This window comes from Peromyscus leucopus, chromosome 5 (assembly GCF_004664715.2).
Source record: "Peromyscus leucopus breed LL Stock chromosome 5, UCI_PerLeu_2.1, whole genome shotgun sequence".
In the NCBI taxonomy this organism is placed as follows: Eukaryota; Metazoa; Chordata; class Mammalia; order Rodentia; family Cricetidae; genus Peromyscus; species Peromyscus leucopus.
The window spans coordinates 13925921-13943590 of NC_051067.1; the positions used below are offsets into that span (position 1 = coordinate 13925921).

Sequence of the window (17670 nt, forward strand, 5' to 3'; positions counted from 1 at the left end):
TAAGCTTTAACTCCGGTTCCAAGGGATCCTATCCCCTCTTCTAGTCTACAAGGGCACACAAATACATACACACACACACACACACACACACACACACACACACACACACTCACACTTTTTAAAATTTTTTTTAAAAAAAAGGAAAAAACATTTTCTTGTTTGTTTATTTTAAATCCATGGAACTTTTTGGTCTTTAAGGGTAAATCTCCTTAAATAGGATGCAAAATTGTAGGATAAGCCACGACATCTCCAGATGCATTAAAAAACATACCTTCCTTAACATCTTTAGTGTCTGAATCAAAAAACGAGAAGGTGAACACGCTGGTCTGCTCTGTGCCATTTGTCAGGGTTGCAGAATTACTGATTTCCCCAGTTTCTTCTCTACCACCATCCTCATTCCAGGGCATGTCCTCTTGCTTTTCATCTGTGTTCTTCAGGAATATTTCTTTCAAATCTGTAGTGATGTTATAATACATGTCTTGGGATACCTCAGGCAGTTTCTCAGCTTCTTCCCTTTTCCTCTTCCGTTTGGCTTTACTGAAATGACATATACTGACACGCATATAACAAAGACAAGCTCTGGAAATTTTCTAAACATCAAGAAAGGTAAACTCTTTAAATAATCCTAACTTTACCCTTGATTCTTTAACAGAAAGGATTTTTTTTAACACAAATTATCTCTAACAGATGCAAATCCTGAACATGAGTATTCTCATTCTTTAAACTACAATGCAGGAATTGAACTATCATTAACTTTCATAAATGTTTTCTCATCTGAAAAATGAACATGGTAAGCCAGATGACTTCTAAAATTATTTTAAGTTTTATAATTCTTCAATTTAGAAAAGGATTCAATTAAAATTCTTTTAGAAGTGAATTACAAATGTACTGCACTTATTATTATCCCTTGTGTTATGCCCACATCATGAGCCACGCCCCCCCCCCCCCTAGAGATCACCAGGAGTCTGAGTTCATATGCAAAAGCAAAGAGCCTTTATTGCAAGCTCATGCTTGGGCTCTCTGTCCGTTCTGACACAGTGGTTGGATCAGGGAGAGCACTGAGCTCAGTTATGGCAGGGTTCTTAAGGAGTAAAGGATAGTGAGTAGGGGAATTCCGGATTTGGATGGGGGTTGAGCTCCTGATTGGGCAGGAGTGAGGTAACAGAAGTCTTGTCAAACAGGGATTGGTGCTGATGTTGCTACAAGGAAATTGGCAACTTATATACATATGATATAAGCTATCTTTTGTCTTGGAGCATCTAGTTCTTGTTGGTCTCAATTTTGATTGGCCTCCTGCAGGGTACGGTTTGTGGCTTTTCCTGGTTATTGTAATGGTGAGGCCTGGTCCCAGTATTGTTAGTCTGCAGCCTGTCATGCCTACACTAATGTTAAGTTAGGCCTCTTCACTTGCAGACTTTTTTTTTAGATTGCCATAATTTCTGTATTTAGAAATGAATTTTGATTTGATCTTAAACACAGCATGTTTACAATTTTTGGGTTTTAGCTAATAGATTAAAATGTTTACCAATTAAGAATCTATTCCATATAGTACGGATAAGAAAAAGCAGTCTGGATGGTGGTGTCGTACACCTTTAATCTCAGCACACAGTAGGCTGAGGCAGAAGAATCTCTGTGAGTTTGAGGCCAGCCTGGTCTACAAAGTGAGTTCCAGGACAGCTTTGCTGTTTCACAGAGAACCCCCCCCCCAACCAAAAAAAAAGAAAAAAAAGGAAAAAAGAAAGAAAAATCAAAAGTTCTTAATGTACTATTTAAAATGGAAGTGAACAGGATTGATCTATTTAGCTATTTCTTTTTAATTTTATTGAAAATAGTTTTTCATAAATATATTTTGATCACATTATTCCTTCCCCAATTCCTTTCCACCTCCCTACCCACCCAACTTTATGTTCTTTTTCTCTTATTAAACAAAACAAAAACAAACAAAAAAGAAGAAATACACATAACAACAACAACAACAACAAAAACCCCACAAAAATGGAAATCAAAAAACCAAAATCTAAAAAAATACTATTGAGTTTGTTTTATGTTGGCCAACTACTCCTGGACATTGGGCCTATCCTGAAGTGTGGTTAAAATACCCAGTGAGACTGCACTGGAGAAAACTGATTTTTCTTTTGTGAGCTATTATCAACTGCAGATAGCTACTTAGTTAGGGGTGGGAGTTCATGTGACTTGTCCCTTTCAGTGCTGGGACACCATCTGGCTTGAACCTATGCAGGCCTTGTAAGTGTTGCCACAGTCTCCTATGAGTTCACATGTATTTCAGTCCTATTGTATCTAGAAGATACTGCTACTTCAGAGTCATCTATCACCTCTGGCTCTTAACAGTCTTCTGACTCCTCTTCCACACAGATGCCTGAGCCTCAAGAGGGCTATTTAATTATGGCACAGACCATAATAAGTCAGCCAACTAGATTTCATACAGTTAAACCTCCTATGAAAACTGAACTCTACAAATAATAGTGTCATATAGACAGCTCTAAGCCACTGTCACTGAACTACCATATAGTAACTTAAATTGGTCCTTGATACTTTAAAGAGTTGGAGGTGAATTTCCCTTGTAAATTCCTGGAGCATAGACTCAATCTAGTTATCTCTTGTAGTAAAGAGAACATAGGGAATGTTGTATCATGTGATTTTTGAAAATGGGGTCATGGCAAAAGCCAGAAGGATCTTGAATAAGCTGTTAATTGAAACTACATGGCCTTTGAGAGGTTGTAAGGGTTGGTAAAGTCAGGGAAATTGTATTGGGATTTAGAGGAGGAATTCTAGAAACAATGATATGTGTAGTAATGTAGAAAATACAGCATATACCTAAATGGTATGGAAATCTAGCTAAAGAGATGTCCAGGTAACCACTGAAGTTATTTTCTGGTTTCTTCTTGTTACTTACAGTAAAGTGTTAAGAGGAAAGAGTACAAATAAAAGGGAGAGGGTTTTTTTGGGGTTTTTTTTGGTTTTTTTACAGGAACCAGTCATGGGTTTGAAGATTCTTTGTTTTTGGTTTTTGGAGACAGGGTTTCTCAGTGTAGTTTTGGTGGGTTTGAAGATTCTTAATCTTCAGAGGCAAATGACATGAAATTTAAAAAATGGTTCCTAACAAACATCAAATCTGTGAAAACATTATCTAAAGCATGAGTTGGCAAACTTCTGTAGTCTTAACAGTCAAATCTAGACCATTGCTTACTTATCCCTTAATTGTATGGTAAGAATCCTTCTTTTTCTTTTTTAAATATTTATTTATTTTTATGTATATGAGTATTTTTCCTGCATTGTATGTATGTGTACCACATGTGTGCCTGATGCCCCCAAGAATGGCTTTTATAGTTTGGAATACTTGATGAAAAAATATTTCACATTATGCAAAATTATATATGGGAGCTGGCTCTTCAGTTAAGAGCAATGGGTCCAATTCCCATTGCCCACGTGACAGCTTATAACTGTCTGTAACTCCAGTCTGAATGTAACTTCAGTTCCAGGGATCTGACACCCTCTTCTGGCCTCACAGGCACCAGGCATTCACATGGTGCATAGATAAACATGCAGGCAGGACACCCATACACATACAAAATAACATATGACACAAATTTCAATGTCCACATGCTCTTTTAAAGTAAAGAGAAAGCTTTTTGTTTTGCTTTGTTTTGTTTTGAATTGTGGTTTAAGACAGGGCTTTTCCTCTGTAGACCTGGTTGTCCTGGAACTCACACTATAGACCAGGCTGGTCTCAAACCCACAGAGATCTGCCTGCCTATGCTTCCCAAGTTCTGGGATTAAGGGTGTGCACCACCAGGCATGGCAAGAAAGTATTTATAAAAGAACCTATCTGAGCCGGGCGGTGGTGGCGCACACCTGTAATCCCAGCACTTGGGAGGCAGAGACAGGCGGATCTCTGTGAGTTCGAGGCCAGCCTGGGCTACAGAGTGAGTTCCAGGAAAGGCGCAAAGCTACACAGAGAAACCCTGTCTTGAAAAACCAAAAAAAAAAAAAAAAAAAGAACCTATCTGACCTTTAGTCACAATTATCCCCTTTATAGAAATCTAGACTTCAGTTTAAAAATAAAATGAAATTCTTTGATAACCTAACCCTAAATGGATCTAAGGGACTTTAATTGTTCAATCAGAGGGCTTTTATGCATCTTTTTAACGTTATTAACTCAGCAGCTTCATCAGAATTTGAAGGGAAAACAGACCCAGATTTACCTTTCTTTTTCTTTATCTTCTTGTTTTCTTTCATAAATGGCATGGTCATGCTTTGTTGGGTCATAATGTACGATGTCCCTATGTAAAAAGAATAAAGGTTGGAAGAGATAAAATGAAACATTAATGGCAATTCACAATTTGTCACCACAAAGACTCTAATTTAGGGGCTGTGAGGGTTAGTTTCAGTTGTTAGCTTGATAAAGTGTAGACTAACTCACCTTCAAAGACAGTCTCAATGAGGACTGTCTAAACTAGGTTGAGAGGTGGGCATGTTAGTGGAGGATTATTTTGATTACATCAATGGGGTGGGAAGATTCACTCATGAGGACAGCACCACTCCCCAGGCAGGGGATATTGAACTATATGAGTGGAGGAAAGTCAGCTGACTTCAAGCATATATGCATTCATTGCTCTCTACTTGATTATGGGTGTGAGTCAACCAGCTCCTTCAAACCTCTGCTGCTCAGACTTTTCCACTATGATGGACTGCAATATCAAAGTGAGTTGAAATAATCCCTTTTCCCTTAAACAGCTGTTAGGGTATTTTGGAGGCAAAATGAAGCTAAATAATGTTTATCAAAGAGGAATTAGAATCTTGTTATAAACATTTAAACTTGAGTTTTCCTGGATCCTATTAACCTTAAAAATTACACCCAGGAGTGGTGGCACTCGCCTTTAATCCCAGCACTCCGGTAGAAGCAGGTGGGTCTCTGTGAATTCCAGGCTAGCCAGGAATATATAGAGACTCTGTCTCAAGACAACAACAAAACCAAACACCAAAAAATATTTATGCCTCACAGGGTAAAGGCACTTACTTCTATGATTCAGACTCAAAATTTGAGCCTCAGAATCCACATGGTGGAAGGGAAAAGGGACACAAAGCTACCCTCTGATCTACCTACAAACACACACACACACACACACACACACACACACACACAGTATATGTTTAAAAAAGTTATCTTAAAGCTAGATGTTGTGGGTACAGACTTGTAATCCCAGCACTCATGCAGTGAAGGCAAGACTACTGTCACATACTTGAGACAGCCTGGGTGGCACAGGGAGGTCTTGTTTCAATAACCAAATATAAGAAAAAAAATGTTTTAACAGAAATATATAGATAAAATGATACACAATCTATAACTTGCACAAAGTATTTCAGTATGTAAGACAAGTTTAAATGAGGCATAGAAAAGAAAACTAGTCACATGGTGACAACCAATTAAGGCTGGATCCATGATGTGTAGGAGTTCCATTACACTAATCTCTTTAAAGTATATATTTGAAAATTTCTATAATAGTTATATTTATACAGCTTAAATATTTCATAGTTAATATGTAAAGTCACTTTCAATTAGTTAACCAGTAGAAGCAATGCTGCTATGACATCATGCATGTTACATAGAAGCTATTTAAAATTAGTTTCTTTTCAAGACAGGGTTTCTCTGTTTAGCCCTGGCTGTCCTGGAACTTGCTCTGTAGACCAGGCTGGCCTCAAACTCGGAGAGCAGCCTGCCTGAATTAAAGACCACGCCAGGCCTTAAACTTAGTTTCTTAAAGTAAATCACTGATTCAAAGGAAAGGAATTTTTTGAAAGTCTGACATATGTTGACAACTGCTTTCCCCAGTTATTTATAAAGGACTCAGATGGGCTGAGGGTATAAATCAGCGGAAAAGCAATTGACTGGCAAATGCAAGACCCTAGATTAGACCATTAGCATAACAAGAAAAAACAAGCAAACAAAAAATGAGTCTTAAATTAAGTTCACGAGGCATTTATGACAAAGGAAAATATCATGAAAGGGACAGAACGTAAGACATACTTAAATTTCTTAGCAGCTACTGATCCTTTGCTTGTAGGGTTGCTCAAATTGATGTTCAAAACACTTTGCACAACATTCAGTGTTTTCTTTTTTTCTGCAGCTAGCTCATCTTCATTAGTTTGATTTTCATTTAACTCTGAGGAAAGAGAATAAGCAGTAATTTCTTGACACCCATTGCTACAGAAATCCCAATCATCACATATGCAAATACATGCAAAGTACACCAAGTCACATGGTTAGCCTCAGATTTGTTAATCTCTCTCTCCAAGACTTGCCACAAAAACTTAGAAATTACATGGCTAGCAAACAAACTATCCCACTTCTATTTACAACTGAGGAAATAAAAATCTAGATTTAATGTCTTTGGTGGCAGGACTAAAATTTTAAAGATTAAAAAGCATAACACAAAACACACACACACACACACACACACACACACACACAAAAAAAAAAAAAAAAAAAAAAAAAAACCTGGAGGAAGCCGGGTGGTAGTGGCACTTGGGAGGCAGAGGCAGGCTGATCTTTGTGAGTTCAAGGCCAGCCTGGTCTATAGATCAAGTTCCAGGACAAGCTCCAAAGAGAAACCCTGTTTCAAAAAAACAAAAAACAAAACAAAACAAAAACAAAAAAAAAATGGAGGAAATGAATAAATCCCTTAAAGAAAGCCAAGAAAAAACAAACAGTTGAGGAAAATAAAGAAAACTGTTTAAGACCTGAAAATGGGAAAAGCAGCAATGAATATAACACAAATTGAGAGGATTCTGGAAATGAAAAATCTAGGTAAGGGAATAGGAATTACAGAGACAAGCTTCATCAACAGAATATAAGAGATAGAAGAGAGAATCTCTGTGACACCTTGCACAGCCTTGGTGCAGTGGGAAGGGGATTAGACCTGCCTAGGCTCAGTGTGCTGGGTTCTGCTGACTCCCCATGGGAGACCTTGATTTGGGATGTAGGGTGGCTTGGGAGAGAGGGCTGGGGGGTGGGAGGAGGGAGGAGGTGGGATCTGTGGGGTATGTAGAGTGAGTAGAAAATTTCTTAATAAAGAAAAAAAAAAAGAAGAGAGAATCTCAGGTATAGAAGATACAATAGAAGAAATAGAAACAGTAGTCCAAGAAAATGTTGACTCTAAACAATTAATGACACAAACATCCAGGAAATCTGGAACACTATGAAAAGACCAAACTTAACAATAGGAATAGAAGGAGGAGAAGAATCCCAGCTCAAAGGCCCAGAAAATATTTTCAACAAAATCACAGAAGAAAAATTTCCTAACCTAAAGAAAGACATGCCTTTAAAGGTACAAGAAACATATAGAACATCAAATAATATTGGACCTTGTCACATAATAATCAAAATACTAAACATAAAGAACAAAGAAAGAATATTAAAAGCTGCAAGGGAAAAAGAACAAGTAACATATAAGGCAGACCCATCAGAATAAACCCAACTTCTCAATGAAGATTCTTAAAAGCCAGAAGGGCCTGGCCAGATGTCCTGTAGACTCTAAGAGACCACAGATGCCAGCCCAGACCACTATGCCTAGCAAAACTTTCAACACCATATATGGAAAACACAAGATATTCCATAATAAAATCAAATTTAAACAATATCTATCTACAAATCCAGACCTATGGATGGTATAGAAGGAAAAAAATCCATGAAAACACAGGGAATAATCTCATACTAGCAAAACCAAAAGAAGGTAAGCACACATGTGCACAGGCACAGGTGCGCACGTACACGTGCACACGCACATACACACACACACCACCACCACCACCACCACCACCACCAACAACAACAAAATAACAGGAATTAACAATCCTTGGTCATTGGTATCTCTCAATATCAGCGGACTCCCCAATAAAAAGACACACACTAACAGAATGGATGCAAAACAGGATCCATCCTGCTGCTGTATATAAGAAAAACACCTCAACATCAAAAATAGACATCACCTCAAAGTAAAGGGTTGGAAAAAGATTTCCTAAGCAAATGTACCCAAGAAGCAACCCAGTGTAGCCATTCTACTATCTAACAAAATAGAATAGAAACCAAAAATTAATTAAAAGAGATGGGGAAGGACCCTTCATACTAATCAAAGGAAAATCTATCAAGATAAAGCTTCAATTGTGAACATCTATGCCCCAAATGAAAGGGCATCCACATTTGTAAAAGAAACATTACTAAAGCTTAAATCACACATTGATCCTACACACTCATAGTGGGAGACTTCAATATGCCACTCTCACCAGTGAACAGGTCATATAGCCAAAAACCAAACAGAAATACTGGAGCTAAGAGATGCTATAAACCAAATGGACCTAACAGATATTTACAGAACATTTCACCCAAACACAGACAAATACACTTCCTTCTCAGCACCTCATGGAACAATCTCCAAAACTGACCACATACTTGGTCACAAAGCAAGTCTCAACAGATACAAGAAAATTGAAATAATCCCCTGCATCCTATCAGACCACCATGAATTAAAGCTACATTTCAACAATAATAGAAGCAATAGACTCTCTACTGAATGAAAACTGGGTCAAGAGAAAAATAAAGAAACTAAAGACTTTTTAGATTTCAATGGAAATGAATGCACAACATACCCAAATTTATGGGACACAATGAAAGCAATGCAAAGAGGAAAGTTCATAGAACTAAGTGCCGACATAAAAAAATTGGAGAGATACATACCAGCACCTTAACAGCATATCTGAAAGCTCTAGAACAAAAAGAAGCCGAGACACTCAAGAGGAGTAGAAGGTAGGAAATAATCAAACTGAGGGCTGAAATCAATAAAAATCAGAAACAACAAAAACAAGACAAAGAATCAATGACACCAACAATTAGTTCTTTGTTTCTTTGAGAAAATCAACAAGATAGACAAACCACATATCCAAACTAACTAAAAGATGGAGACTATCCAAAATCAGATACGAAAAGGGGGACATAACAACAAACACCAAGGAAATCCAAAGAATCATTAGGTCATATTTCAAAAAACTGTACTCTCTACAAAATGGAAAATCCAAAAGAAATGGATAATTTTCTCGATAGATACCACTTAACAAAGTTAAAGTTCAGATAAACGATTTAAACAGACCTATAACCTCTAAGTCACTAAAAGTCTCTCCAGGGCCAGACAGTTTTAGCACAGAATTCTACCAGACTTTTAAAGAAGAGCTAATACCAATACTCCTCAAATTATTCCACAAAACAGAAACAGAAGGAACATTGCATAATTCATTTTATGAGGCCACAGTTACCCTGGTGCCCAAACAACACAAAGACTCAACAAAGAAAGAATTACAAACCAATTTCCCACATAAACATAGATGCAAAAAACACTCAATAAAGTACTTGCAAACTGAATCAAAGAACACATCAAAAAGATTATCCACCATGATCAAGTAGGCTCCATCCCAAAGATGCAGGGATGGTTCAACATACAAAAATCAGTCAATGAATCGAAAGAAAAAACCCACAATATCATCTAATTAGATGCTGCCAAAGTCTTTTGCAAAATTCAACACTCCTTCATGATAAAAGTCTTAGAGCGATTAGGGATACAAGGGACATACCTAAACATAATGAAGGCAACTTATAGCAAGCAGATAACCAACATCAAATTAAGTGGAAAGAAACTCAAAGCAATTCCACTAAAATCAGGAACAAGGCAAGGCTGTCCTCTATCTATTCAATATACTACTTGAAGTTCTAGCTAGAGCTATAAAACAAATGAAGGAGATCAAGATGATGCAAATTAGAAAGGAAGAAGTCAATGTATTGTTATTTGCAGATGATATGATAGTATACATAAGTGACCCCAAAAATTCTACTAGGGATCCTACAGCTGATAAACACTTTCAGCAAAGTGGCTGGATACCAGATTAACTCAAAAAAAAAAAATCAGTAGCCCTCTAATATACAAATGGACTGAGAAATAACACCCTTCACAGTAGCCATAAATAATATAAAATATCTTAGAGTCTCTAACCAAGCAAGTGAAAGACTTATATGATGAAAACTTCAAAGATGTGCAGAAGATAACAGAAGAGGGAAAGATGCCTCCATGCTCATGGATTGGCAGGATTGACATAGTAAAAATGGCCATTCTACCAAAAGCAATCTATAGATTCAATGCACTTTATATCAAAATTCCAACACAATTCTTTACAGACCTTGAGAGGACAACACTCAACTTCATATGGAAAGACAAAAAACCCAGGATAGCCAAAAAGATCCTGAACAATAATAAACTTCTGGAGTTATCATCATCCCTGATTTTAAGCAGCACTACAGACCTATAGCAATAAAAACCACATGGTATTGATAAAAACAAACACATTGATCAATGGAAATGAATTGAAGACCCAGGCATAAATCCACACACTTATGGACACCTGAGTTTTGCTAAAGAAGCCAGAAATACACAATGGAAAAAAGAAAGCATCTTCAACAAATGGTGCTGGTCTAACTGGATGTCTGCATGTAGGAAGAATGCAAACAGATCCATATTTATCACCTTGGATAAAACTCCAGTCCAAGTGAATCAAAGACCTCAACATAAAACCAGATACACTAAACTTGATAGAAGAGAAAGTGGAGAATAGCCTTGAATGCATTTGCTCAGGAGACAACTTCCTGAACAGAACACCAATAGCTCAGACACCAAGATTAATAAATGGGACCTCATGAAACTGAAAAGCTTCTGTAAGGCAAAGGACACCATCAATAGGACAAAATGGCAGTCTACAGAATGGGAAAAGATTTTTACCAACTCCACAACTGATAGTGGGTTAATATCCAAAATATGTAAAGAACACAGGAACTAGACATCAACAAACCAAAAAGGCAATTAAAAAATGGGGTACAGATCTAAACAGAGAATTCTAAACAGAAGACTCTTAAATGGTTGAGAAACACTTAAAGAAATGTCCAACATTCTTAACCATCAGGGAAATGCAAATCAAAACTAATTTGAGATTCTATTTTACACCTGTCAGCATGGCTAAGATCAAAAGCACAAGTGACAGTTCATGCTGGTGAGGATGTGGAGCAAGGGGAACACTCCTCCATTGCTGGTGGGAGCGCAAACTTGTACAGCCACTATGGAACTTAATATAACACTTCCTTAGAAAGTTGGGTATCAATCTACCTTAAGATCCAGCTATACCACTCTTAGGCATATACCCAAAGGATGCTCCATGCTCCATAAGGACACTTGCTCAACCATGTTCATTTCAGCTTTATTCATAATAGCCAGAAACTGAAAACTGGATGTCCCTCAACTGAAGACTGAAAAAAGAAAATGTGGTGGTACATTTACAAAATGGAGTATTACTCAGCTGTCAAAAAAATAAAAAAACTGACATCATGAAATTCACAGGCAAATGGATGGAATTAGAAAAAAATCATCCTGAATGAGGTAACACAGAACCAGAAGGACAAATACGGTATATACTCACTTATAAGTGGCTATTAGCTGTTACCTCAATGATAACAATGCTACAATCCAGAGACGCAGAAAGGTTAAGTAACAAGGAAGGTTCAAGGTGGCCAAGTGAGGGATTACATCTTGTAGATTAATTCTGGACTCACTACTGTGAAAAATCTCATAGGAAGTAGAATTAGGATGCTTCTAATGACATCATTATTCTTATGGGCACCCGAATAAGAATGAATGCAAGTGAATGGACTTAAAAAAAAAAAGCACTGGGGTGGCAAGATGGTTCAGAGGGCGAAGGTGCTTGCCTCCAAGCCTAGTAACTTGAGTATGGGCCTCAAAACACACATGGTAGAAGGACAGAACAAACTCCATTAAGTTATCCCTCTGAAATCCACATGTGCAATGTGATCTCTCTCTCTCTCTCTCTCTCTCTCTCATACACACAGAAAGAAAGAGAGAGGAAGGAAGGTAAGTAGACAGATGAAAAAACATAAGCATCTAGCTGGGAGTGGTGTTTTACTGCTGTAATCTAAGCAGGAGTCTGAGGGAGGAGGATCACACATGTCAAAGAACAAAAGACAAATGAACCTGCACCCAACCAACCTCAAAACAAGCACCCGGCACGTACACCAGAGGAAGACAAAGACTCTTCCTATTAACTCTAAGTTAGTCATCTTCTGTGGTCTCTAATTTAGTAAAATTGTTATATTAAAAAATATATAGGAGAACTTAAGAATTATTAAGTATGCATCTGACCACAAACTCAATTCAATTCATTTTAGAGTACAGTTTCTTTCAGTGTTAAGTGAAGGAGAAATACCAGGTGACTTCTTACATCCCTAGCTTTGACAGTCAAATAGTTACCTTTCTGTTCCTCTTCACTGTCACTCTCTAAAAATCTAGAGTCCATTCGGAATCGTTCATCACTTCCAAAATGAGACTGCAAATCCATGAGCTACGTGGGAAAAACACTGTCATGATAAGTGCATTTTGAAAGAGTCTCTAGTGTACCTCCTCACACTCTGAAATTCTCTTGCCATCTACCCAACCGCACTATCAACCAGTAAGAGGTGAGAGGATTCACTCCCACAAAAATTACCCCACATTGGAACTGCACCCTTTCCTGAACGAGAGTTAAGGACTACCTTCAAAACTTAGACATGCTGCAACTGGTTCCATTTTCAGTCTTCACTAACCTTTTGGCCAGCTCTGCCCTCAAACTGAGGCTTAATGTTGAACCTGATGCTGTCCTCCTTGGAATCTGATTCTTCATCATCACTGCTGTCAAATAACTTCCCAGATGCTTTACTCACAGATTCCTGTTATACAGATAAAAGAAGAAATGCTTATTAACTGAAATAATCAGCATTTTCCTCATAACGTGGTTTTACCCTACATTTAAAAACCAACAACCCGCTGGGTGGTGGTAGTGTACCGTTTTAATTCCAGCACTTGGAAAGCAGAAGCAGGGGGATCTCTGGGAGTTGAGACCAACCTGGTCTACAGAGAGAGTTCCAGGACAGTCAAGGCTACACAAAGAAACTCTGTCTTGAAAAAACAAACCAACAACCCAGAGGCATCTACAGAAACAAGTGTGTGGTACTGACTCAGAAATAGTTAACTGGACTGCTGGATCATTAATCCTCACACTACCTGTTGCCACTTGGATTTGAGGAATAATTACCACATGCAAAAACACTCCCTACAGACTAGCATGAATACTGATGAGACTTTGCATAAGGTAGCAAACAGTTTCACGGGTGAGAAAAATCTCCAAGACCCCTGACATCTCAGGGTATGGTGGCTTGGGCAACTCTGGATCTCACAGCAGTCCCTACGATTTTTTTTTTTTTTTTTTTGGTTTTTCGAGACAGGGTTTCTCTGTGTAGCTTTGCGCCTTTCCTGGAACTCGCTTTGGAGACCAGGCTGGCCTCGAACTCACAGAGATCCGCCTGCCTCTGCCTCCCGAGTGCTGGGATTAAAGGCGTGCGCCACCACCGCCCGGCAGTCCCTACGATTTTATGAAGAAGTAATAGCTGTGTGGAGCTCTTGTTAGACAACAGACTTAACAGCTGGTGTGTTGGTATACATTGTAGTATCAGACTGATGCGGAACTTTTCAAAGCTTGATGGCAGCCTAGGATACCCAACATTCCTACCACAAAAAGAAAAACAGGGCAGGGAATCTGCAAAGTAGATTAATATTTGGAAGGCTTACCTTCACCAGCTCTTTCCCTGGACAGTTTTGCTCAGGAGTAGATGTCCCTTCCGTTTCACTTTCATTATCAGAAGCAAAGACAATGTGTGTTTTTTTGTTCTCTGGATGACCATCCTAGTGAAATATAAACAGCATCACATTTCAAGACAGCCAACTGTATACTCATATCCACATCAATCATCTTCTCCCATCATTTATCCTTCTTTTCCTTATTCTAGGAATACCATTATCATCTGCTATTTTTCCAAGACAGAAACTCAGGCCTCCTTTCTCTCTATACTCAGTAACCCCTGAACTCTATTAATTTGACCTCAGTATCTTTAAGAACTACAATTGCTGTGGCTGTGGCATTTGACCTCTAAAAGGTTCTCCTTGCTTCCAGGTCTGACTCCATTATATTTATTGTTTATGCCATGGCCTGAAGGATCTCTAAAACAGAGGATGAAAATTTTTATCTGTAAAAGTACAGACTAAATATTTCAGACACTGCTGGAAGGTCACAGTTTTTGTTGTGTGTTAAAAAGCTATTTCTGTTGAAGGACCAAGAAGGCTGAGTCTGATGAAGCAAGACTTTGCTGATACATCCCTCCTAGACAAAGGGGTGGTGAGAGCAGCACTTATTGGAGAAACCCACAGGGCAGACTGTACTATCCAACATTTAAAAAAACAAAAACAAAAAACCTATTTCTGCTGGATGCTCTGTGTATTGTAAAATGCCAACTCCTATTCCAAAATGTACACAACTAGCCAGGCATAGTGGCACATGCCTTTAATCCCAGTACTCGGGAGGCAGAGGCAGGTGGATCTACGTGAGTTCCAGGACAGCCAGGGTTACACAGAGAACTGTCTCAAAAAAAAAAAAAAAAAAAAAAAAAAGAAAGAAAAGAAACCAAAAAGACACAAAGACACACACACACACACACACACACACACACAGACAAAATGTATACAACTAATCTTCAATACCTTGATTAAAATTCTTCATTTTTTCACAGCTCTGAATAACCCACCCTACTAATCAGTGCTGCTTCAATTCTATAATTACCAGTGTCGTGTAAAGTATTAACTTTTAGATAAATGGCTCCTTCTGCAGGAAGATCTCTCTTCTCCCTCACTGCCTTTTCACATCAGTAAAATTCCTTCTACTCGTTGGGCAGTGGTGGTGTACACCTTTAATCCCAGCACTGGGTGTTGGGGGGAGAGGGAGGCACAGATCCAGGTGGATGGATCTCTGTGAGTTCCAGGCCAGCCTGGTCTACAGAGCCAGATAGATCCAGGGCAGGTACTACACAGAGAAACCCTGTCTTGGAAAAAAAAAAAATCCTTCTACTCCCCTCACATTACTCAGTATAGGTTGAGGAAACCTAGTTGGCTTGGTGTTCCAAGAGGCCGTGTCTGCCTGATTGCCACACCATCCATCAAAAGGCTCATTACAAAAAATGCTACCAAGATATAACTCTTGCTTTAAAACTATACAAACTATATTTCTTAATGAAATGATGAATTGTAGATAACTTTAAAATATTTTCAATTTAATTTTGCATCTTTTTAGTACAGATTAAATAGCACAGGTGATATAAACTTTTAACATAAGGATAAAAATTAGTGAGTAGTGACTGAAAAAGACAAACCAGCTCTATGAGGACACACCTACCTCCACGGGAAGGAAAATTGAGACCTTGAGAATATTCTTGTTAAATCCATAGGCTGAAAATGCACTCACCAGATTTGCCAACGCATTGTGCACCAGTTTCTTCTGCACTTCTCTGGCTTCCTGCCGCACGGCCAAGGCTGCTAGTCGCTTCTGATTGTCTTCAGCGTGCTTAGCACTCATACATGAGGTGTTACTAAGAGAAAGTGAGAAACCAGCTGTGCTTTGAGGATCTTCCCTGAGAGACAGCTGTGGTGCTTTCTCAAGAGATGCGACGGTGATGGAAGCAGGGCCTTCTTTCTCGGAAGCTTTTCTGCTTTCAGGCTGATGGCAAGTGTCTCTGTCAGAGTCTATCTTGCGACTCTTTACACTAAGACTTAGGGACTTATTACCTTTTAATGGCAATGCACATGAGAGAGGATTTTGACTTTCCTTGTCAAAACTAGTAGAGGACACTACTTTATGGCTCTGGCTCTCCAAAGCATACCGTCTCATTGGAGGCTGAATGTGGCTTGGGCTGTTCACCTTCTTTGCAGGTTCGCATGAAGTCAGTTTGATGGATGAGCCGTTAGCACACTTGGATCCATTTTCTATAAAAATTCTATTAGGATCTTCATGTTCACTGATACTTTTAAAGGCAGCAGTCTCTTTCAAAGTTTTATCCACTGACTCCTGTGCATAGAGACCACCTATTCCCTTGAAGGCCTGGAATTTTGGCTTTAAGGTGTTTTCCTCTGGTTTTTGTTTGTTGTAAGTGTTCTCCTCCTCTAGAAGGGAGGCCACAATCTCCTCAGGACAAATACACTGCCGGCCATTGGACAGGCCATAGGAAGTCTTAGGACTCTTGGAGGTAGTATCAAGTTTGCAGTGATTGGCGTTTTGGGGGCCATCACTCTCGTTATCTTCTCCTGGAACCTTCTGCTGATGGCCAGCCAACTGTTCCAAATCAGCTAAAGTGAGATTCACTCTGGGACAGTTTCTCATCAAGGCTTTATACTCTTCATCTTCCTCAGACTCTTCACTGTCACTGATGTTGGAGTCAGGTGGAAATCTAGGATTCAGAAACTTTACTCCATGACCCGGGGCCGATTCTTTGTTGCTTTTAGTTTTTTGTACTTCAACACAACCATTAGAAGGCTCTACCTTTTTAAAAGAACTTTTCTTGCTTATAGGCTTTTCTGGTTGTGGAGATGCAGTACTGCTTTTCACCTTAACAATGTTTTTTTTCATTGCAATAATTTCATCTGTATCACTTGAGTCATAGTCATAGTCATTTCCTAAATTGGTTGAACAATGAGGTTTTTGACTATCTGATTTGAAATCATCCCTCACAACTTCAAAAGGATCATCTTCAGATTCATTTCCCAAGGAATGCCTAGTTTTCTGTAAGTTTTCCTCTTCTGCAATCATCATTTTTAATTCATCTTCAGAGTCAATGTCATTATCAGACATGCTACTTTTATTCCAGATGATTTCAAAGTCAGAAGTTTGAAAAACATGTTTAGGTTTCTGAGTCCCAGAACTGGCCATAAGGAGTGATTTAGAAGGTGTAATGGCACTAGTGGCTTTCCTGTGTGCAGTCATTGGCTGTGGTGATTTGTTACTCTCCATCGCCTCATTAGTCCTTAGACTAATCATATCAGAACCCTTCGACTCTGTGGGACCCTTGCTCTTCTGTACTTTCTTAATCTTCTGGGGAGGGAAAGGAAAATCAGAAAACTCTCCTCGACGTTTCTTACTCATAGGGTCATTGCCTCCTTCCAGTTCCCAAGTGAGGTCAGTTATGGGAATGGTTTTTGTCAAATCCTCCGATATCTTTTTTAGGTTGTGGCAGTATTTTGATGGATCATATTTTATAATGTTACTCAGAGTCAAGGAAAAAGCAACAGCACCAGGCACTAGGAAAAACCTACTAATTTGGTGAAACAGGGAAAATGTTTAACCTTGAACAAGTTCTTTATTTCATCTACCTTTAATTTCCATTGAACTAAATGAGGACTCCACATAGGAAGCTTCCAGGGTGTATGAAACTGAATTATAACTATCCAAAGCTAAAGTCACCAACACTGTCAGTTGAGAGGAATTACTTGGATGCTAAGTATTACAGCAAACTCTCTGATGTACACACACACCCTCTGCACAGAAGCCCAGGATGCCTGCTTTTTAAGGTTTCAGATAACTGACTTCATGGAACAGACATCAGAATTTGCTCACCTTGGACTCCATACTTCTCCATACACTATTTTCTTGCTTATTGGCCTATTTTTATTGAGTATCTTTTATTGTTTGTTTGTT

At 38.6% G+C, this 17670-nt stretch overlaps 1 protein-coding gene and 1 non-coding gene across 7 annotated transcripts in view; one reads left to right on the forward strand and one right to left on the reverse strand.

Annotated features, from left to right (window-relative positions):
• The window catches only part of Nol8 (nucleolar protein 8), a 29788-nt gene that overhangs the window by 4928 nt on the left and 7190 nt on the right, over nucleotides 1-17670 (reverse strand). For 5 of the 6 annotated variants that reach the window (XM_028863823.2, XM_028863825.1, XM_037205737.1 and 2 more), the window contains exons 7-13: nucleotides 15448-17235; nucleotides 13725-13838; nucleotides 12704-12826; nucleotides 12372-12462; nucleotides 6047-6182; nucleotides 4224-4301; nucleotides 272-552 (exon numbers count right to left, since the gene is read on the reverse strand). In XM_028863823.2, the coding sequence (XP_028719656.1) occupies nucleotides 272-552; nucleotides 4224-4301; nucleotides 6047-6182; nucleotides 12372-12462; nucleotides 12704-12826; nucleotides 13725-13838; nucleotides 15448-17235 (2611 nt within the window). The remainder of the gene's footprint in view (nucleotides 1-271; nucleotides 553-4223; nucleotides 4302-6046; nucleotides 6183-12371; nucleotides 12463-12703; nucleotides 12827-13724; nucleotides 13839-15447; nucleotides 17236-17670) is intronic. The other variant, XM_037205738.1, reaches the window with a different exon arrangement.
• Nucleotides 14257-14384, forward strand: LOC114689552. Its single transcript, XR_003733932.1, has one exon.